This window comes from Rhinatrema bivittatum, chromosome 1 (genome assembly GCF_901001135.1).
Source record: "Rhinatrema bivittatum chromosome 1, aRhiBiv1.1, whole genome shotgun sequence".
Taxonomy (NCBI): Eukaryota; Metazoa; Chordata; class Amphibia; order Gymnophiona; family Rhinatrematidae; genus Rhinatrema; species Rhinatrema bivittatum.
Genome location: NC_042615.1, coordinates 389,303,965 through 389,326,710, shown reverse-complemented (window position 1 = coordinate 389,326,710; position 22,746 = coordinate 389,303,965). Strand labels below are relative to the sequence as shown.

Genomic DNA, 22,746 nt, shown 5'->3' with positions numbered 1-22,746 from the left:
GTAGAACATAGCACCTAATGTCAAAACACAAGGTTTTAACTGTAAACACTGCTTCCCCCTAAACTGTCTCCCTAGATACATCCAGGAAAACTTGCACTTTTTGACCACAAAATAGATTATCCTCATTTAAATTACTGCTTAAAAAACAATTATCAGTGATCAAAGCCAAGAAAACAAGGAAGGTAGTGGGGGGAAGGGCTTGGTCTAAGCAGGACGGGCTGTGCTGGGGCTGGAGGGGGAAAGGCTGTGCTGGGGCTGGAGGAGGAAAGGCTGTGCTGGGGCTGGAGGGGGAAAGGCTGTGCTGGGGTTGGAGGGGGAAAGGCTGTGCTGGGGTTGGAGGGGGAAAGGCTGTGCTGGGGCTGGAGGGGGAAAGGCAGGCTGCTGGCCCTGGAAGGCAATAAAAGGGGTTTCCAGGAAATTTCCTTGGGTGGCTGTGCTGCAGCTAGGGCTGGGGCTGGGAGGGGTAACCTGGGCGGGAGAGGAGGGGGGAGAGGGCAGGACTGTGCGCTGCTCCTGGGGCTGCAGTGGGGTGGGGATGGGGGCAATTCATCCAGCAAATTTCCAGGGCTGTCAGCCAGTTGGTTGTTAATTATTGTGCATCACTTTGAAAGATCATTTGACTTAAAGTGGTATATAACAATTTTAAATTAAATCTTTAGCATGTAAAATTACAGTTATGAATGGGCAGTAGTCTAATTGTTGGATGGTTAGATTTCTTTCCCCTCTCTTTTTATGCTTTCCAACATAAGGAATGTTGGAGAAAATTATGTAGAAAGGGTCCCTGTCAGCAAAATGACTCTTCAAGGAAGGGACATAATATCAAACAAGTTGGCATGCAGGAATAAAATGGGAGTATTTCAGGTGAGTTCAAAGCACGTATGGGTCAGTATTTTTGGAGAATGAAGCCTCTGAAAGCACTTTCATTGTTTTTTTTTAACAAGAGGCAGAGGCTGCTGAATGTTCACAAGTAGTCCATCCAGCAGTTTGGCCCAGAGCAATATTGGCAGAGAGAGACAAAGATAGATGCTGGGAAAAACAACTGAAGCAGTTGGTGAATAATGGTTCCCAATGGCTTCTTCAAAACTACCTCCTCCACCATTTCCCCAAATCACACCCTCCCATACACACACCCTGACTCTCTCCCCTACCCACACACACCCCACCTACATATGCACTTAAACCTCCTAAAGTACACAACCCCCACACACATACACCTGCATCCTGTACAGCTACACCAGCTACCTCATATATCCACCTACACACACATACCCACAGCCCCGTATCCCTAAATACACCAGCAAATACGCCATCCTACCCACACATTCACCCAGACACTGACTACCATTTACCATCCATACTCATACATTCTGCATACACATGATATCCTCCCCCACACAAACACACAGTGCAGTTATTATTTTCATAACACTAAAACTGTGTTCATTAAAACAATATTAGACACATATCCCTGATGCAGAGGCACAGATAATAAAGAATAGCTAGCCACAGAAAAACTACATGATATAACTGATATGTATATATAAGATTTTTTCCTTCTCAGTGCAATCTCCCAGCAGCATTCTAGAATTAACCTGGAAAATTAAAGGAAAACCCAAAAGTTGAAAACATGCAGAAGCTTGACTCTGGAAATGTTCTCCAGGTAAGCAATGCCTCAGTGTGGTAGTAAGCTCTGCGATAGGAGAGGGATTATAGAATGGTCCCTTCCCACATTCAACAGAAGGACATTTGAAAAGAACTGTATATTTCCCCCATATCCTCATGTCCTGTGGTTGAACAGCAGGCTGTGAGATATGGACAATGGAGGGGCTGTTCTGGAATGGAGTGATCACTGCTAAGCTTGGCTCTGCATGCTTTCTCTGCTTGTTCAATTGTACAATGGGCTGCTCTTCCTGGAAAAAATGAAAGGGATAGTCTATAGTGAGAATCAGAGGACAGGGCTGGCCTAGTACTGCTGGAGGCTGGAATGTTGGAAGAGGCAGGAGAAATGGGCAGCCACCCAGGACTTCCAATTGCTCCAGGAACCTATATCCCCTCCCCCCCCCCCCCCCCCATGGCGCATGCTGCTGTTTCTGCTATTATTACTGCATTTGTGGAATGCAGCTCTTATGTGGCCACTTCTTTGTGGCTCAAAGGACCATTACTGGCTGTGTCATAAGCAAAGGTCTGCCCATGGCCCTCTGCATTGCTCTGCCCCATTCTACCTATTGCACCTCAAAGTATTGTGATGCCCCTGCTGAAGACTTTTCTTATTTAGTGCCTTCAATTAGGGATTTATTTTCCTGGAGATAGTTGTCAGTTCCCTCACCTGGCAGTAGTCTAGGATTTTGTGTGAGGGATGCTGCTCCCTCAAAGCCATGCCATATTTCTAGCCCCATGAGGAGTGGATGAAGTACATGAAAGAGAATCAAAGAATTCACATACTAAATCAGAGAAGATGGCAGATGCCCTCTTCTATATCTATGAATGTTTGTGACTAGTAATTGCCTTGCTCCACGGCAGGTAGGAAGGCTTCAACTTTTGAATGCAATGTAGAAACTGATGGATGGTAATGCAAACACAATGCATCGCACTTTGAAAAACTTTCGTGCCAAGTTATCTAGACGTTATGGTCTTTTCCAGAAGAGAATTTGAGTGAATATGTTCTTCTTCACTTTCTTCACAGCAGATTTTGACTACTATGGACTGGTGAGACTGCTGGATTTCACCAAAGCCTGATGACTGATTCTGAATTTGAGGTATAACTTCCTAGCGGTTAGGGTGACCAAATGGGAGTTTCCCACATTTTCATTGTAGAGGATTAAGAAGCCCCAGGAGCTCTGATCAGGGGTCTTTGTGGACATAGACACCAGTGCAGTACCCATCTTTTCCACAAACGTAAACTAGGTCAGATCATCTGCTAGTGAGATGTGGTCCAGAGAATCTGGAAGAGGATTGGAGGGTATGCCCACAGAGTCTTCATTTCAAGTCTAAAGGTATAGGGTCACTTCCCCAGGACTCCAATGACAAAGAAGAGCAAACCAAGAGAAACTCTATTTGACTTGGAGGAGGAGCCCCCTGATCTAACACCTCGACCTGCTCAAATCCACTACAATAGACAACAAAGAACCCCTGAAAGGGTTCTGATAATGAATGCCCCCCTATAGATGATATCGGACTCCAGTCTGTGGTACCACTGTAGTGAGAGTGGAGAGGAGAGGCTTAGAACGTTCCTTCCTTCTCCTTGGTCAGAGAGATCATGAACTTCTGCACCAAGTCTGTGATTTGTTTGAGTGACTGATGTGACCTCTGACTTGTTATAGGTAACAGAGCATCTTCTTCCGAAACCAGGATAGGATGTTAAGAACATAAGAAATTGACATGCTGAGTCAGACCAAGGGTCCATCAAGCACAGCATCCTGTTTCCAACAGAGGCCAAACCAGGCCACAAGAACCTGGGCAATTACCCAAACACTAAGAAGATCCCATGCTACTGATGCAATTAATAGCAGTGGCTATTCCCTAAGTAAACTTGATTAATAGCCGTTAATGGACTTCTTCTCCAAGAACTTATCCAAACCTTTTTTGAACCCAGCTCCACTAACTGCACTAACCTCATTCTCTGGCAACAAATTCCAGAGCTTTATTGTGCGTTGAGTGAAAAATAATTTTCTCCGATTAGTCTTAAATGTGCTACTTGCTAACTTCATGGCATGCCCCCTAGTCCTTCTATTATTCAAAAGTGTAAATAATCGATTCACATCTGCTCGTTCAAGACCTCTCATGATCTTAAAGACCTCTATCATATCCCCCCTCAGCCGTCTCTTCTCCAAGCTGAACAGCCCTAACCTCTTCAGCCTTTCCTCATAGGAGAGCTGTTCCATCCCCTTTATCATTTTGGTTGCCCTTCTCTGTACCTTTCTCCATTGCAACTATATCTTTTTGAGATGCAGCAACCAGAATTGTATGCAGTATTCAAGGTGCAGTCTCACCTTGGAGCGATATAGAGGCATTATGACATTTTCCGTTTTATTAACCATTCCCTTCCTAATAATTCCTAACATTCTCTTTGCTTTGTTGACTGTTGCAGCACACTGAGCCAACGATTTTAAAGTATTATCCACTATGATGCCTAGATATTTTGCCTGGGTGGTAGCTCCTAATATGGAACCTAACATCGTGTAACTACAGCAAGGGTTATTTTTCTCTACATGCAACACCTTGCACTTGTCCACATTAAATTTCATCTGCCATTTGGATGCCCAATCTTCCAGTCTTGCAAGGTCCTCCTGTAATGTATCACAATCCACTTGTGATTTAACTACTCTGAATAATTTTGTTTCATCCACAAATTTGATAACCTCACTCATCGTATTCCTTTCCAGATCATTTATATATATATTGAAAAGCACTGGTCCAAGTACAGATCCCTGAGGCACTCCACTATTTACCCTTTTCCATAGAGAACATTGACCACAAACCAAGCTAAAGATTTCCTTTTCCTGGGTGGTGATTCCTAACATGGAACTCAGCATCATGTGCCTGTAGTTAGGGTTATTTTTCCCTGCGTGCATTACTTGAACTTGTCTACATTAAATTGCATCTGCCATTGAGTAGCCCAGTCTCCCAGTCTTGCAAGATGTTACAGTCTTCCCAATCTGCTGCTGTTTTTAACAACTCAAAACAATTTTGTGTCATCTAGAAATCGGTTCACTTCACTAGTCATTCCTTTCTCCAAATCATTTATAATATGCTAAATAACACAGATCCCTGGGGCACTCCACTAACGACACTGAAACTTTTCACTAACTGTTGTGACTGATGCCTTATCAGGAAGTCTTTGGAGGAATGAGTTCTCCAGTGCAATCCTAGGTGTGACACTTTTGCTGAAACTACCAGCATTAACCAAGGCGGGGTAGGTAAATCTAGTCTTTAAGAGCTCCTTTCAAGATAACCCTAATGAATTGCATGAAATAGATTTGCATAAAACAGTGTGCATGCAAATCTCTCTCATCTATATTCATTAGGGTTAACTGAAAATCAATTGGTTAAGGGCCCTCAAGGACCAGAGTTGCCCACCACTGAGCGAGGGCAAGAAAATGTCATTTTACCATCTTGGTTTTAATGCATCTTCTTTAGACTTTATTGACAGGTCTTATTTTGTTGAGCTCACATATTATTGCTTATGTCTCTATGTGTAATTAAAGGCATGTCTCTTTTATTATAGCTACACCCTGGTTTTGAAAAGTTCCTTCCCACCATGTTCTCTTCCTCTTTCTCTCTACCAATTACCTTACCCTCCCCCCCCTACTTTTCTCTGTTCAAGTCCTCTTGCTTTACAACATCTCTAATTCTGCTATATCTGCAAATGAAAAAAGGTTTGCATGAAATGCAATGCTTTCTTAAGTGAAAATTTTGTCTGTGGTGTGACATGGGGCTTTACACAGGCGGCTTTTAGTGTGACACAGAGGAAAAGGATTAGGATCTTATACAGATAGATGTGAAAATGTCCCTATATTTGTGTGGCAAAACCATCATTATCTGACTGAATATTGAGTCTGGAGATTCTTGCCAATGTCTAGCCTACCTACAAACAATAAAACAATGTCAGAGTGAGGAACGCACATCAAAACCTGTAATAATTTGTTTCAAAAAGCAGCCTATGTGCAGAAGTTCCGTACAGGCCTCTGACTCCTTTTCCCACCCTTTTCCTACCACTCAGCAACCCTTAAAAAGTGCATTCTGTAAATACTGATAGAAACTCCTAAGCCACTTTATAGAATGTCAGTACCTAATCAGAAATTTCAAAAATTTTACTATAAATGAATATAAATTTTCCCTACCGATATAAATGCCTCAGTTGAAGCCATTTAAATCCTGAGAACTTCCTAAATTAAATTTCATCTTCATCTCTTGGGAGGTTCATAAGCTCTTTTATTTTTATGTTTAGGGGCAGATTATAAAAGCCCTACGTGTGTAAATCCAGCTGGATTTATGCGCGTAGGGGGATTACGCGTGCTGAGCCTATTTTGCATAGGCTCGGTGACGCACACAAGCCCCGGATGCGCGTATGTCCTGGGGCTTTGTGAAAGGGGAGGGGCGGGGGCGGGACCGAGTGCTCTGGCAAAATGGCCATGCCGGGGGATCGCACCGGCACAACCTACACCTGCCCGGAAGCAGACGCAACTTATGGAACAAAGGTTAGGGGGGTTTGGGTAGGGCTGGGGGGCGGGTTAGATAGGGGAAGGAAGGAGAAGGTGGGGGGGGGGGGGCAGAAGGAAAGTTCCCTCTGAGGCCGCTCTGATTTCGGAGTGGCCTCGGAGGGAACAGGAAAAGCCATCGGGGCTCCCCTAGGGCTCGGCGCACGCAAGGTGCACAAGTTAGTAATATTATATGATAAATGTCAGTAAATAGATTAAGGGCTGGATTTTAATACCTACGCATGGGCATAGATTTGTGCGTGCAAACCGACATGCAGAAATTTACGCCCGATTTTATAACATGTGCACGCAGCTGCGCGCAAGTTATAAAATCCGGGTTTGGCGCGCGCCCGTGCGAGGGTATTAAAATCCGGCCCTTAATCTATTTACTGAAATTTATCATATAATATTAAAATAATCTTGATTTAGAAACTCTGGGTAAAAAAAATTATCACTCTCAATAATACTAATCACCAAAACTAATATTTATGTATCCCAATACATAAATATTATAAATAACACATTGGGGGAGGGGAGAACATAAGAACATAAGAAATTGCCATGCTGGGTCAGACCAAGGGTCCATCAAGCCCAGCATCCTGTTTCCAACAGTGGCCAATCCAGGCCACAAGAACCTGATGCAATTTATAGCAGTGGCTATTCCCTAAGGGGTAGATTTTAAAAGAAGCGCGATCAGCCTACTTTTGCTTGCGCATCAGACTCAAGCAAAAGTACGCTGGATTTTAGTAGATACGCGCGGAGCCGCGCGTATCCACTAAAATCCTGGATCGGCGCGCGCAAGGCTATCGATTTTGTATAGCTTGCGCGCGCCGAGCCGCGCTGCCTCCCCCCGTTCCCTCCCCTCACCTTACCCTCCCTTCCCCTACCTAACCCACCCACCCGGCCCTGTCTACACCCCCCCCTTACCTTTGTCGGGGGATTTACGCCTCCCGGAGGGAGACGTAAATCCCCGTGCGCCAGCGGGCCTGCTGCGCGCCGGGCCGCGACCTGGGGGCGGGTACGGAGGGCGCGGCCACGCCCCCGGGCCGTAGCCACGCCCCGTACCCGCCCCCAAAACGCTGCCGACAAGCCCCCGCAACGCCGCGTGCTCCGGCCCCGCCCCCCGACACGCCCCCCTCCGAGAACCCCGGGACGTACGCGAGTCCCGGGGCTCTGCGCGCGCCGGGAGGCCTATGTAAAATAGGCTTCCCGGCGCGCAGGGCCCTGCTCGCGTAAATCCGCCCGGTTTTGGGCGGATTTACGCGAGCAGGGCTCTGAAAATCCGCCCCTAAGTATAATTGATAATAGCCATTAATGGACTTCTCTTCCAAGAACTTATCCAAACCTTTTTTGAACCCAGCTACACTAACTGCACTAACCACCTCCTCTGGCAACAGATTCCAGAGCTTTATTGTGCGTTGATGTGAAAAATAATTTTCTCCAATTAGTCTAAATGTGCTACTTGCTAACTTCATGGAATGCCCCCTAGTCCTTCTATTATTCGAAAGTGTAAATAACTGAGTCACATCTACTCGTTCAAGACCTCTCATGATTTTAAAGACCTCTATCATATCCCCCCTCAGCCGTCTCTTCTTCTATTCAAGTAAGAAACAAAGAAAGAAACAGATGTCTAATTCTCAGAAATGTTTCCCGTTTCATGAGCAGGACCCCAGAGGCAGGCAGAATCTCAATGCATGGATGAGTTGATGGTGAAGGGAAGAGGGTTTTAGGTTTGTTAGGAACTGGGCATCATTTTGGGGAAGGGGAGGCCTTTTCCGAAAGGATGGGCTCCACCTTAACCAGAGTGGTGCTGAAACTAACCTTTAAAAAGCAGATAGTGCAGCTTTTAAACTAGATGATGGGGGAAAGCCAACAGTCACTCAGAAACGCATGGTTCAGAATGATGTATCTTTGAAGGACACTAACAGAATAAGGAAAATTAGAGCATCCCCGTAGAGAGGTTAAAATAAATGCCAAAGGGGATCAGGAGCCTTTAAGTAAAGTGCAGAAAGATTCCAAATTATCCCCGTCAACTGAGCAGTTTGTTAATACAAACAAAAAACTTACTTTGAAATGTCTGTATGCAAATGCTAGAAGTCTAAAAAATAAGAAGGGAGAGTCAGAATGTATAGACTGGATGAAGAGATAGATATAGTTGTCATCTCAGAGGCCTGGTGGAAGGAGGATAACTAATGGGACACTGTGATACCTGGATACAAATTATATCGAAATGAAAGGATAGATCAGATTGGTGGCGGGTGGCGCTATATGTTAATGAGAGCATTGAGTCAAACAGAATAAAAGTTCTGCAGGATACAAAATGCAATGTTGAATCTTTATGATAGAAATTCCAGGTGAAAAGGGGAATAAAATAGTAGTGGGGGTGTATTACTGTCCACCTAGCCACAATGAACTAACAGATGATGAAATGCTTAAAGAAATTAGGGAAGCTATCAGCAGCACAGTAATAATGGGTGATTTCAATTACTCCAGTATTGACTGAGGGGCAGAATTTAATACTACGCACTTGTGCACCTTGCATGCGCCGAGCCCTAGGGGAGCCCCGATGGCTTTCCCTGTTCCCTCCGACCCCCCACCTTCCCCTACCTAACCCAGTCCCCAGCCCTACCTAAGCCCCCCCCCCCAACCTTTGTTTTGCAAGTTATGCCTGCCTCTGGGCAGGTGTAGGTTGTGCGCGCCGGCCAAGTGCCAGCGCGCGATCCCCCAGCCTAGCGGCCCTACAGAGGCCTCTGGGCATGCCCCTGCCCTGCCCCCAGACTGCCCACACCCCACCCCTTTTTTCTAGCTCCGGGACATGCGTGCGTCGCCAGGCCTATGCAAAATAGGCTCGACGCATAGGGCTTTTAAAATCTTCCCCTGAGTGAATGTCACATCAGGACATTTTACAGAGGTAAAGTTCCAAAATGAAATAAATGACTACTTCATGGAGCAGCCTACATGAACCAACAAGAGAAGAAACTATTTTAGACCTAGTCCTTAGTGGAACACAGGATTTGATGCAAGAGGTAGCAATGTTGGAACCACTTGGCAATAGTGATCACAACATTATCAAATTTGACTTAATAACTGGAGGGAACACAAAAAAGAAATCTACTGTGACAGCATTTAACTTTCAAAAAGGTGACCATGATAAAATGAGGAAAATGGTTAGGAAAAAACTGAGAGGAACAACAGCAAAGCTTAAGAGTTTAGTTTTGGTGGTGGGGTGGCGCTTTATATCCAGGATGGCATAGAGTCCAATAGGATAAAGATCCTGCAAGAGACCTATTTCAATTAATTTGTAACCTATCATTAAAAATCATCCGTTGTACCTGAACACTGGAAAGTATTCAATGTAACTCCCAATATTTAAAGAGGGCTCCAGGGGTGATCTGGAAAACTATAGACTAGTGAGTTTGACTTCAGTGCTAGGAATAATCATGGAAACTGTTATAAAGAATACAATCACAAAACATTTAGATAGACATGGTTTAATGGGATACTGCCAGCATGGATTTACCCAAGGGTTCTCCTATATTTTTTTGAAGGGGTGAATAAACATGTGGACAAAGGTGAACTGATAGACGTTAGGTGTTAGATTTTTTGAAGGTGTTCAACAAAGTCCCTCATGAGAGGCTTCTAAAAAAGCTAAAAAGTCATGGGATAGGAGGCAAAGTCCTTTTATGGATTGAAAACTGGTTAAAAGTCAGGAAACAGAGAGTAGGATTAAATGGTCTGTTTTCACAGTGGAAAAAGGTAAACAATGCAGTGCCTCAGGGATCTGTTCTTGGACCGGTGCTTTTTAATATATTTATAAATGATATGGAAAGGGGCATGATGAGTAAGGCGATCAAATTTGTGAATGACACAAATTTATGCAGCATACTTAAATCTCAACCATATTGTGATAAATTGCAGGAGAACCTTGTGAAACTGGAAGATTGGGCTTCCAAATGGCAGATGAAATTTAATGTGGACAAGTGCAAGGTGGTGCATATAGGGAAAAATAATCCATGCTGTAGTTACTCAATGTTAGGTTCTATCTTAGGAGTTACCACCCAGGAAAGAGATCTAGGCGTCATAGTGAATAATACATTGAAATTGTCAATTCAATGTGCTGTGGCGGTCAAAAAAGCAAACAGAATGATAGGAATTATTAGGAAGGGAATGATAGGAATTATTAGGAAGGGAATAGGAAATAAAACATTGGATGTCATAATGCCTGTGTATCGAGACCTCATCTTTCATACTGTGTGCAATTCTGATCGCCACATCTCAAAAAAGATATAGTTGCACTGGAGAAAGTGCAGAGAAGAATGAACAAAATGATAAGGGGCATGGATTGGCTCCCATATGAGGAAAGACTAAAGGGATTAGGACTGTTCAGTTTGGAGAATAGACGACTGAGGGAGAATATGATAGAGGTCTACAAAATCATGAATGGACTTGAACAGGTTAAAGTAAATCGGTTATTTACTCTCTTAGATAATAAAAGGAAGAGGGGGCACTCCATGAAGTTAGCAAGTAGCTCATTCGAAACGAATCAAAGAAAATTCTTTTTCACTCAGTGTATTGTTAAGCTCTGGAATTCATTGTTGGAGAAAGTGATTACAGCAGTTAATGTAATTGGGTTTGAAAAAGGTTTGGATAACTTCCTAGAGGAAAAAAATCCATAAACTGCTATTAATTAATAAACAATAGTAGCTAGAGATCTATTTATTATTTGGATGCTTGTCAGGTACTTGTGACTTGGATTGGCCACTCTTGGAGACAGGATGCTGGGCTTGATGGACCTTTAGTCTGACCAAGTATGGCAAGTCTTATGTTCTTATTTTTTAACTTTAGATATCCTGGAGTTAACATGAGCTTCAGATTATAATAGTCATCCTCTCAAAAGTGTTGCGCTTGGAGGTGGACCCTTGTCCTGGGGCAGTGGAGAGACTCCTCCTGATAGGGATTGGAAGGCAACTGCCCCATGGGGTGGAGCACTGGAAGAGTCAAAGACTTGTTTGAAAGCAGACATGAATTGCAGGAGACTGGCCAGTAGTGGATAGGAACGTTCCCAGAGTGGGGAGGCCCAGGCCAGGGCCTTACCCTCCAACAGAGACAAGATGAATGTTGTCTTGACCAAGTCATTTGGAAAAAGGGCAGACTGCAAAGTGAAATGCATCTGCCATTGGTATAGGAACCCACGACATTGTTTGGGATCACCTGAGTAGCGCGGTAATGAGATGGGGGCTCATCCAGGATCAGGAGTGGGCGTAGGAGTTGTCGAAGAAGGTAGTGGAACGTTTAACCAGTTCAGGAAGTCCTGTCGGGTAGCAAGGTGACTCACATCCGCTACCACTTGATCCAGTGTTGCCTGGAATTTCTGAATGATCCTGGGATAGGAGTCCAGTCGGGCGTGTAGATGTTCCAGGGAGGAGGACAGAGTTTCAAGACATCGTTGCTGTTCCTGGACCTTAGAAGCCAGGCCCGGAATGACCTGTAAGGCAGGAGACTCCGCCGAGTCCACGGCCTTTGCAACCTGTTGCGCTCAGAGATGGACCCTTGTCCTGGGGCAGTGGAGAGACACCTCCTGATACGGATCAGAAGGCAACTGCCCCCAGGGGGCGGAGCACTGGAAGAGCAGAGGCTTGGATGAGCTTCACCACTGGAAGCCCGAGGTTCCCCCCGGGAGGAGCCCATAGGGACCCGGGCCGCTTAAACTTAGGTGGGCCTCGCAGGGTCTCCTGGGAGAGTAGAAGTCCGGCGTGCCCACAGACACAGGGAGAGCACAATCAGGTTCGAGACTAGAGGTCTGATGGATCAAGGAGGACCAGAACAGCGTAGGTGACAACAAGGCAAGGAACAGAGCCAGAATCTAGGGACGAAGTCAGGCGAGCAAAGGTCAAAGTCCAGAGGTCAGTCCGTGGAATGGTCAACAAGGCAGAGGTCAGATACCAGAGGTCAGATGAGGTCACAGGCAGGCTGAAGTCGGGAGGCAGGCAGCAGGCAGGTCAAGGAACAAGCTGAGGTCTTGATGCAGGCGGCAGGCAGGCAAGTCGAGGAACAGACTGGAGTCAGAAGGCAGGCAGCGAGCAGGCTTGGTCGAAAAACAGACTGGAGTCAGAAGGCAGGCAGTGAGCAGGATTTGGTTGAGGAACGGACTGGAGTCAGAAGGCAGGCAGCAAGCAGGCTTGGTCGAAAACAGGCAGAGGTCAAGGTCAAACAGCAGTCAATAGGAAAGAGTTCCAGAAGTCCACAATTAGCAGGGAGCTCAGACAACCTACGGAGGAAGCCAGTTGCAAAGGCAAGCTCTGGTCATCAGAGCTTGCCTGAAGTAGGCCTGTGATGATGATGTCATCTGGGATGGCCCGGCAACCCTAGCGTGCCGCGGCCCCTTTAAATCTCTTGGAGAGGTGCGCGCGCGTTAGGGAAGTCCCCAGCAAGAAGGAACTTTGGCGGCTGCGGATGAGCCATTTTTTTTATTTATTTATTTTGGGTTTTTATATACCGGCATTCGAGAACGCAGTCCCATCATGCTGGTTCACATAGAACGGGGGTGCATCGTAAACATAAACTAAAAACAGTGGTGCGGAAAATGCAGTTATATATAACAGGGAGATTGGAACTTGGCAGAGAAAGAAGAGAAAGGACAGGTTATTAATTCAAACATGTAAACAATAATGGAGATGGTTAATCATGGTGTAGTTGGAGATAAGGATTGGCGAGGATGAGATATATCAGTTTGAGTCCGGGAATGCTTGTATGAATATCCATGTCTTTAGTCTTTTTTTGAAGGTTGAGATGCATGTTTCCAGTCTGATGTTAGAGGGGATAGAGTTCCATAACGGTGGAATGGCTGTAGAGAATGCCCGATCTCTTAGCGTGATGTGTCTGGTGGATTTGGGCGGTGGTACCTGTAGTGATCCTTTGTATGCATCTCTTGTTGGTCTTGACGAGTTATGTAGTTGGAGAGGGATCTGTAGGTTAATGGGAGCCAGTAGATGGATATTTTTGTATGTGGTAAGAATGGCCTTGTATATTATTCTAAAGTGTATGGGTAACCAATGGAGGTTCTTTAAGATGGGGGTTATGTGATCCCTTCTCCTGGAGTTTGTCAGTATTTGTGCAGCTGCATTTTGTACCATCTGCAGCGGTTTGGTGTAAGAGGCGGGAAGACCAAGTAGGATGCTGTTACAATAGTCCAGTTTTGAAAAAATGATTGCTTGCAGTATGGTTCTGAAATCTTGGGCATGGAAAAGAGGTCTAATTCTTTTCAGCACCTGTAGTTGGTAGAAACAGTCTTTGGTTGTTTTGTTGATAGTAGCTTTGAAATTCAGACGATTGTCAATTAGGACTCCTATGTCTCTCACTTGTGTAATTGTTGGTGTGTCTTGCTGTGTTGGGATGATGATGCTGTTCTCAGAGGTGATGAGTAGGAGTTCTGTTTTGCCTGAATTTAGTACCAGGTTCAGGCTGGTGAGGAGGAGTTGAATTTTTTGAAGGCATGTGTTCCAGTAAGACAGCGTTTTTGCGAGGGAATCCTTAATGGGGATCAGGACCTGTATATCATCAGCGTACAGGAAATGTTTGAGGTTGAGGTCGGTGAGAAGTTGGCATAACGGTGTGAGGTAAATGTTAAATAAAGTAGGAGACAGGGAAGAGCCCTGTGGGACTCCTACTGATGAAGGGTGTTGTGAGGATTCTTTGTTCTGTAGCTTGACCTTGTATCCTCTATTGCTGAGAAATGATATGAACCAGGAGAGTGCTGTGCCTGATATACCTAAGGAGGCTAGCTGGTTAATGAGTAGGGAATGGTTAACGGTGTCAAAGGCTGACGAGAGGTCCAGTAGGATCAGTAAGAATGATTGACCTTTATCAAGGCCCAAGATGAGGTGATCTGTTAAGGAGATGAGGAGTGACTCCGTGCTAAGTGTTTTGCAGAATCCGTATTGTGATGGGAATAGGAGGTTGTTTTCTTCAATGTAATTTGAGAGTCGGGTATTCACCAATTTCTCCATGATCTTGGCTATGAAGGGGAGGTTGGCGATCGGTCGGTAGTTGTTTGGGTCATTAGGATCTACGTTAGGTTTCTTGAGTAGTGGTTTGAGCGAGGCCATTTTGAGGTCATCTGGGTAAGATCCTTGTTGTATTGAGCAGTTTATGATGTCTGACAGGGATTTGGAGATGGCGTCAGGAATTGATAGAAGCAATTTCGAGGGAATGTGATCCGATGGGTGAGAGGAAGGTTTCATTTTCCGTAGAATATCTTGGATCTCGATGGAGGAAGTGAGTTCCAGTTCAGCTAAGCGGGTATTGTTGACGGCGGTCTGAGGTGAGGTTGATGTATAAACGGTGTTAGAGGGAAGCTGGGTTAGAAGTTTGCTGATTTTGTTGTTGAAAAATATTGCTAGTTCTTCCGCTTTAGATTTAGCTTGGGTGAGAGCTATTTCTGGAGGGCTTGTTTGTGTGAGGTTAGAAACGTAGCTAAAGAGGGCTTTAGCATCGAAGACTAGGTGGTGGATCTTGGATGCGTAATAGTTCCTCTTGGATCTTAGTGTATTGGATTTGTATTGTTGAAGAGTTGATTTATAGGTAGATAGCGTGGTGGTGCTTGGGTTTTTGCGCCATTTAGCCTCGTTTTGTCTTAGCAGTAGTTTGAGATTTTTTAGCTCTGGAGTAAACCACGGTTGTCTTTTGGATGAATTGGGGTGCGGTTTTTTTGTAGTTAGAGGGCATAGCTTGTTGGCAATGGATTCCGTGATGTTGTTCCAAGATCGTAGAGCTGAATTAGGATTGGTGAAGTCTACTTGAGTGAGATGTGATGATAAGTGATTGCTAAGATCTTCCATGGAGCATGTTTTCCTGTAAGTGAAGCAGAGGGAGGGTATGCGAGGTGGACTGGTGTCTTTTATTGAGAATGAAGATGTTATGAGGGAGTGATCTGACCAAGGGACCTTCGTGTAAGTGGGGTGCTGAACAGGTTTGATTGCTGTATTGACGAAGATGAGGTCAAGCGTGTGGCCAGGCGTGTGATCAGGCCTGAAGGTGGACAACGACGGTGTCCCTGCCATGCCGCACGATCGACGGAGGTCACCTTGAGCGCAGGAAGGAGGTGAGGAGAATCGGCCATGGCACCTGTGGCCAGTCTTTGTAACAAAAAGACTTCCAGTCCTATTCATCAAAATTTTTCAAGCAGTTGTGGATCAATTAAAAAACAAATTACCTTACATTTGAAGTTCTTTTATTTAATAAGTGATCTAACATTCATATATCTTGTTTTTGCCATCCAGGCCAAAGAAGGCAAGAAATATTCATTTTAAACATTGGGTTATACTCTGGAAACATTTTGGTAGTGTCTTTCCATTTAATTTTCAATGAATTCTCCAATTTCTGAAATGTTGTACAAGTTGATATTACTACTAAATTTCCCTTAATTTTTGTAGGAACTATCCTTGGAAAATGACACAGATGAAGGAAGACTAGTATTCTTTCCACCTCTAACCACCAATGATTACTCTCGTCCCTCCAATTTTGTAACCACAATCCATCTTGTTGCAAGACATATGCATAATGATAAAGAAGAAAACAGAAAAACAAAGCACACATCACACAAACAAAAAAAAAAAAAGAGTCACTAAAATAATCAAAAAGGAAAGACTTCATCTGCAGTGCAGAGCATTGCATGAGAATTGTATTCAGGTCTCTTGCCTGTGCTGACCCAGAATAAGAAATTTTGGTTCAGGCCCAGAATTAGGGGAAAGAACTCTATAAGCATGACTGTTGCTGGCATCCAAGTGGTACTGAAGATTTCTGTCTTGGAAGAGACTTCTGTTCTAGCCCTCAATAAAAGGGCCCTGTATTGACTGGAAATTGCCCTAAGGGTGGGTGCTGGACGGAAGTAAAAACATTGAAAAACAGCAATTAGGGTGAAAAAAAGCTAGGATAAAATGGACTCCCTTTTGCACAAAAACAAATAATCTAAAAGCATTATCTTTTTATGAGCTAATCTATAAATTAATTCCTTCTCTTCTGCCGGAAGAAAAAAAATACATGAAGCCCAAAGCCTGATTAGTGACTGGCAACAGAGGACACCTTCATAATGGAAGATGCTGATCCCTCATCTCGCCCATTTTCTTTAAAGTATCTCTGCTTAGCAATCCAGGTCTCTTCCTATGAGCTGTTTTATAAGGTTTTCTTATATTTTATTAGTAAATAAAGGCCTTTAACTATGAGGTTCCCTTCTATATCTTTCTGTAAAAAACTGCAGATATCTAAGCACCTTCATTAACACTCAAACTGTGCCACTTCCCATCACCTAGCTTTGTTTATTTTTATCAGTGGCAGTTAGAAAGTGTCAAATGCTTGCTGTGTTATGAAAGACATGCAAAACTCAAACACAGAAAATCTACTCCTTTTCTAAGAGGGCCGTATTTATTAAGCCAGGGAATGGGAAAGCCACCCTGGTACGTTTACCTGGACATTCAGTGGAGCATACCCGGATAAGAATTTTGCTGAATATACCTGGCTAAAGTTACCTGGGCAACTTTACAATAGTAATTTTTCCAACTAGATTTATTTTCCTAAGCTCATCTGGCTAATGCTGAATATCGGCACTAGCTGGATAAAAATTTAGCTTCACCTCCAGAATGACTACTTTTAACCTACTAAATTTTAGCCAGGAAATGACTTGCCTGGATAAATGTTTGTTCATGAGGGGGCAGGAAATTCAAATCTCTGGGTAACTCCAAAAGTTACCTGAAGAAACCCTTTTGAATACTGACCTCTAAATGCAAAGCTATAATATTTATATTTTAAAAAAATATTTGTATGTAAAAATGTCCTGGACTCCTGCTGTGTCCAAGTCAGCACCAGAGGTTTCTGAACAGTGACTCCTCTGCTGGCAATTTGGCAGGACGTTTGAGCAAAAGCAGTACTGAACTTCACAGAAACTGATATGTCTGCATGAGAAAAGTAGTCGCTGCAGCTTTCTCCTCTTTTCAAAATACAACGTGATCCTTCACCCATCATCCATTCAGATCTACAGTCTGCATATGATGCAAAGTTTTGCTCAAATATATATCTTAATTGACAAATACATTTAAAAATGGAATATAATTCCTAGCCTATTCTGTAGTACTTCTACCCAGTGGGATTTTGGGTATAAACATCTAACTCTTTTTATCCACATCTCATTCACCCCCAAACCTCACGAGTAGCACTGATTAATGCCATGGGGATAGAACATCTTGTGAAAATAGTATTACTTATTACAGCCATGGCCAGCTTTAGGGGTGTGCGAACCATGCTATCACAAGGCTGCCATAACTGAGGGGATGCTGTGGGTCCGCCATTTTGGTGTGTCATGGTAGTGTCTCCTCTCCTGCCAGTTCTTTCACTGTTGTCTACCCAGGGCAGGCGTCACCGGGTGTGCAAACCATGCAATTGCACAGGGAAGCACACCTGGTCGGGCAGCGTTGGGATCCCCATCGGCGGCAGAAGCAGGAGGTCATAGTAGACAAAGCCTGTTTGGCAGCTTCTCCTCCGGTGCTGGCCATGCAGTATTCAATACCCACAGTACTAGAACTTCCTGTATTCTCGCAAGATGAGAATGCAGGAAGTGCTAGCACCGCGAGTGTTGAATTACTTCGGGGCCAGCACAGGAAGAGGAGCTACAGAACGCCTGCTCTCTCCACACAGAAAGAATAGGCTGGCAGCAGCAGAGGAGGAATGACCCATGGAGTGTGTGTGTGTGTGTAACAGAGAGAATAGGCTGCATGCTGCAGGTGGATTCCAGCCAAAGAAGAACTGGAGATGCCTGTGGGTTTGTTTGAGAGGGGGCATATGTGTGTATGAGCTTGTGTGTGTGTGTGTGTGTATATATATAAAAGAAAGAGAGGAGAAAGTTTGTGCATTCTACTCACACTACTCCACAACCCCAGGGTAACTGGAAATCAAAAATTCTCAGGTATGGAGATCATGATTTTTTTAAATCCTTTTTAGTTTTATTTTTCAGGAGTTATTTGCTGTGGTGTTTGGTATATTTAAAAAAACGTGTATATTAATTTTTAATTATTTGATCTTTTATTCATCCGATTTGTTTTATTTAAAATTTAAATAATATTATTAGTATGTTTTTAATATTATGATTATGTATTTATTTTATTTCTTGATTTTGTTTGATGGATATAGTACAATAGCACAGTTAACAGAAACAAAGCAGTGACAGAATTTAAACCTATTTGGAGCAGACAGGAGAAAGAGAATGAATGAGGGAAAGAGCTTGATTGCTCAGTCATATGAGACATTAAAGGGCCAAAGAGTGAAAAAGACAAGGCAATATACGAAGTGTGGTAGGATGGCTGCAATAGGCTTAGAAGACAGCCGGTGTTGCCTGCAGTGAGCAACCATAGTTACAGTCCTACTATCAATGAGCGTGTGATGGCAAGATGGTTAGATAACAGCTCCATTGCATTTGGTAGATTCCTGGATGGCTACAAAGCATGGGGCCAATGCAATACAGTCGCTCAGCCGAGCGCACTGTTTAACCTGTAGTTGGATGCAGGTTGTGTAGGCGCTACCTAATCCCCTTATGCAATAAAGGGATTAGTGACTCCACAACGTGTATCCAACATGCAGCGAAACTAATAGCACTCATCACATGCAAATACATGTTGATGAGGCTATTAATCACGCGAAATGCAAAAAAGAAATGTGCGTCTAAAAACGCACAGTTTTACACTCGGAAATTAACACCTGCCTAGAGCAGGCGTTAATTTCTGAGCACTCCCAAAAGTTCCACAGAAAAGCAGAAAATACTGCTTTTCAGTACATCCTCCTACTTAATATCATTGAGAAATTAAGTAGGCAGAAGGAAAACTTTAAAAAAGGTTAAAAAAAAAAAAGTTTAAAAATTAGTGCTAGCAGACAGGTTCGGGAAACGCACGCTCAGTTAACAAGCATCCGTTTCCGAAACCCATGGCTGTGCGCCGATTAGGAAAATGGACGCCATTAAATTCAGCGTCCGTTTTCCTAACTGGCGGACGGCTGCTGACAGCCGACCACTCGCGAGCTTTCATTGTCAAGGAGGTGCTAGGGGAACACAAGTGACCCTAGTGCCTCCTTGACAATGCGACCCTGAATTTAAATATTGCATGGTGCCTCCAGGAGAGGTGCCTGGGAGCGCGCTAGGAAAGCGGGTGCTGAATACTCAGTGCCCGCTTTCAGTGTTCTTTTTTTTGTCAGGCCCCCTTGATGGCAAAATATGGGAAAGAGTCTGGGTGCTGGATTACATATGAGCCTTGAAAGAACCAAATATGAAGATGACAATGCCTGGAAAGACCTACAAGTGAAAGTAATAGAGCTCAGCACTGTAACAGAATTTAACTATGCTTGGGACAGATATATAGGACAATAGAAGAAATAAGGTTCAGATGTCAGGTAAAAGTTATGGTGGGGAGCTAGTGTTGTTTTAAGCATGGGAATGCATATGCTCATCTAGCCAAGGTAATAGAAATCAGATAGGAAGACAACTGGGTAGACTGATGCATGTTGAAATTAAGGGATGGGCAAATATGTCGGGCTCGCGTACACGGAGCAGATTTTAAAAGTCGCCCAGATACATGCGTAAATGGTGCTGCACACACATCTCGGAACTTCTCAAAACGGGGCGGGAAATGGGAGTGGTCTGGGCGGTACATGGGAATTTTGTGATTTTACCAAAAATGTACATGAACTGGTGCATGCAAAGGCCCCTGCCACATAATTTGTGAATGGCATGTAAATAAAAAAAAATACTAATGAGCCATTTGAGAGAGGTGTAAAGGGTCTAGGGTAACTTGGGGTGGTACAGGCTATCAAACCATGAATGTCTGGAGGACCTTGCTGGTAACTGGGTGAACTGGGGAGAAACTGGTAAAACAGGCAATGGCATTGGCGTGCGTCTCTTTTAAAATTTCCCCACTTACATGGTAGAAGTGGCTTTTGCACGCATAGGCGCACGTCCACTTAAAATTGGGTGCACTTGTGCGGGCGGCCGCACTATTTTATAACTTGCGCATATACATGCATATGTTGTAAAATATTTCCATCCATGGGCACAGGCCAACGAACATGTGCACATGTGCGCCTGTACGCAACTTTGAAAGTAACCATCTTAGTATGCATTATGGGATAATTTTGATATTTAAGGTGGCAATGCTGCTGATATCTAGAAGAAGGACTTCATTTCCAAGGTGAATGTGCTCTTTTGAAGTTGTAATGCTTGCAATGAAAGTGACCTGACAAAAGCAGCAGATTTTGTGCTACTGAAATACATACCTCACAAATAGCTTACTCTTAATTTTCTCAGGAACTACTATGACAATCTTGGCTCAAAGCAAAAACAGATCATGATTAAATCTATTCCCATTCTTTTTATAGCAACACTTCATTACGAGTGAAAGACACAAATGTAACAAGGAGAATGTCTCCTTGAGTGCTGGCACTGCATTTACTGCCTCTATGTTACAGACTATCCTGTCTCTTACTTAAGAACCTGACAAGCTTTTCAAGGGCAATATGTTGACCTCTACTGTCTAGAAATTCTGGTGCATGCCAGTAACTGCAAGAAACAAATTTAATAACTTGACAGTGTCTCCTGCGGTTTCAAAGTTGAGACAATTGGTTAAGACATAATTCTGGGTACCAGCAAGTGCTGTATGCTGTTCTCTGAAACTGCTTAAAACTTTTCTTTCTGCTGTTAACCATAATTCCTGTTCACATGTAAAAATTCTCAATAGCATTTGCTTTGTTTGATGAAGACCTCTGAGTTTAAATAAAAATTAAATAAACTATTCTCTGAACAAATGTACCTTAGTTGGGAATAAGGAATCACAGATATGATGATGCTACACTTAAATATAGTACATATAAAGAAACAAACCTGAAATTCTGCATAAATTGCTGGAATTTGTCAGCTCTCCTTGCCAGGGGTACTATAATGTTCACAAGTATGCTGGCCATGCTGATCTTTTCATTCTTTACTTTCATAACTGGGCCGAAAGGTCTGAACAGAACAAGGCGTTTGAATTCATGCTTCCTGTCTCCTTTGAAAGTCAATTCATACAAAGTGCCTTTATCTCGCTCTGTACGGTATATTCCTGTGAACAGAGTTCCAAAAGAATGGAATGACATTAGCAAAATAAAGAAAAAGGGTAACAAATGGCCATTCATGCTTTACCACAGTAAATAAAAGAAATAAAGGATTTGGGATAAATGCTCTCAACACAATGTCATGACAAGTTCAAGCTACATGAAATTATGTGACAAAGGATTCAAAGTGTGGTGTGAATAGTAACTATTCCTCTTTGCAGAAGAGAAAAGCAAAAGGGACACCTACTCAGATTGTTTCAGACCTGAAAACAGAGCAAACATAAAGATCACCAATGAATTAATACTACAAGATAAAATTCTAAAAGTGCTTACCCTAATATATAAAATACACCAAAACTTTCATGCTTTCAACATGTGTTTTGGTCAAATCAAATTACCTGTTTCAGGAAAAAACATCTGAGTGAATCATACAGCGTAGATGTCAATGAAAAATTGTGTAAAAAATTCCAAAAGAAAACCAAACAGTGGTCGATGCACTAAAGTGTGCCAACATCATCCATTAGAATACCATAAACACAGAAGTCTATATTCAGACATAGTCTTGCTGGCAAATTATCCGGCTAACTTTGGGGGTATATTCAATAATGAAACTGCACTATTTTTGTTTCAAACATTTTATTTGCACTTCAAGATCCATAACGTCACCTAAAACATAAATAACCCCCGCAGCATGGTGATCCTTTCCACTGCTAGGTAGTATACGTCAGGTCTCAAACTACTTTTCAATTTTTCAACCCCAACCTACCTATCCCATCCTGCCCAACCCATTCCTTGTCAGAAATCTCAAAATACATTAGGATATCATGTTATACCTCTTTCTATAAAAAGGCAAATAAACAAAAGAAACGCTTCATTTCTTTGCTAGACTGGTATATCATTTAAAACTAAACTCCAAGATTTTGGAGATTGCAAGTAAATGTTCCATCTCTTCAGGAAATCATACTCCTTCAACATCCAGTTGATTCTCTGTGCATATTTTTCCATCACACAAACTTGATAAATCACATTTTTCAGCTGTGTCAACGATGGTGCTTCTGGAATCAACCATTTTTGCAATATATATTTTTTTGCTAAAAGTAGAACCTTTCTACACCACGACTTGAATTACTCAGTATTAAACGTGTATTTATACAAATCATCCCACAAAAATATGGATATGTCTAATGGGATATGTACCACAGAAAGCTCTAGTATATATTTCTGCACGTCTCCCCAAAAATATTGTATAGATACACAATTCTAAACTGCTGCCCCATGTTCTCGCCCCACATTTTTTACATATATCTGATTCAGTAATACCCAATCGGTGTGCCTCTTTTGGAGAAATATCATATCTGTGTAAACATTTAAAATGAGTTTTTCTCTGGCTCATATTGGAGGAAAGGGCTCACACTTATTATTTAGGAGAGTT

General features: G+C 43.1%; 1 protein-coding gene across 1 annotated transcript in view; it reads right to left on the bottom strand.

Moving 5' to 3' along the window:
* CSGALNACT1 (chondroitin sulfate N-acetylgalactosaminyltransferase 1) overlaps positions 1 to 22,746 on the bottom strand; it is a 331,308-nt gene that overhangs the window by 114,563 nt on the left and 193,999 nt on the right. The window contains 1 exon segment of the mRNA XM_029601670.1: positions 21,106 to 21,322. Within this exon segment, the coding sequence (XP_029457530.1) occupies positions 21,106 to 21,322 (217 nt within the window).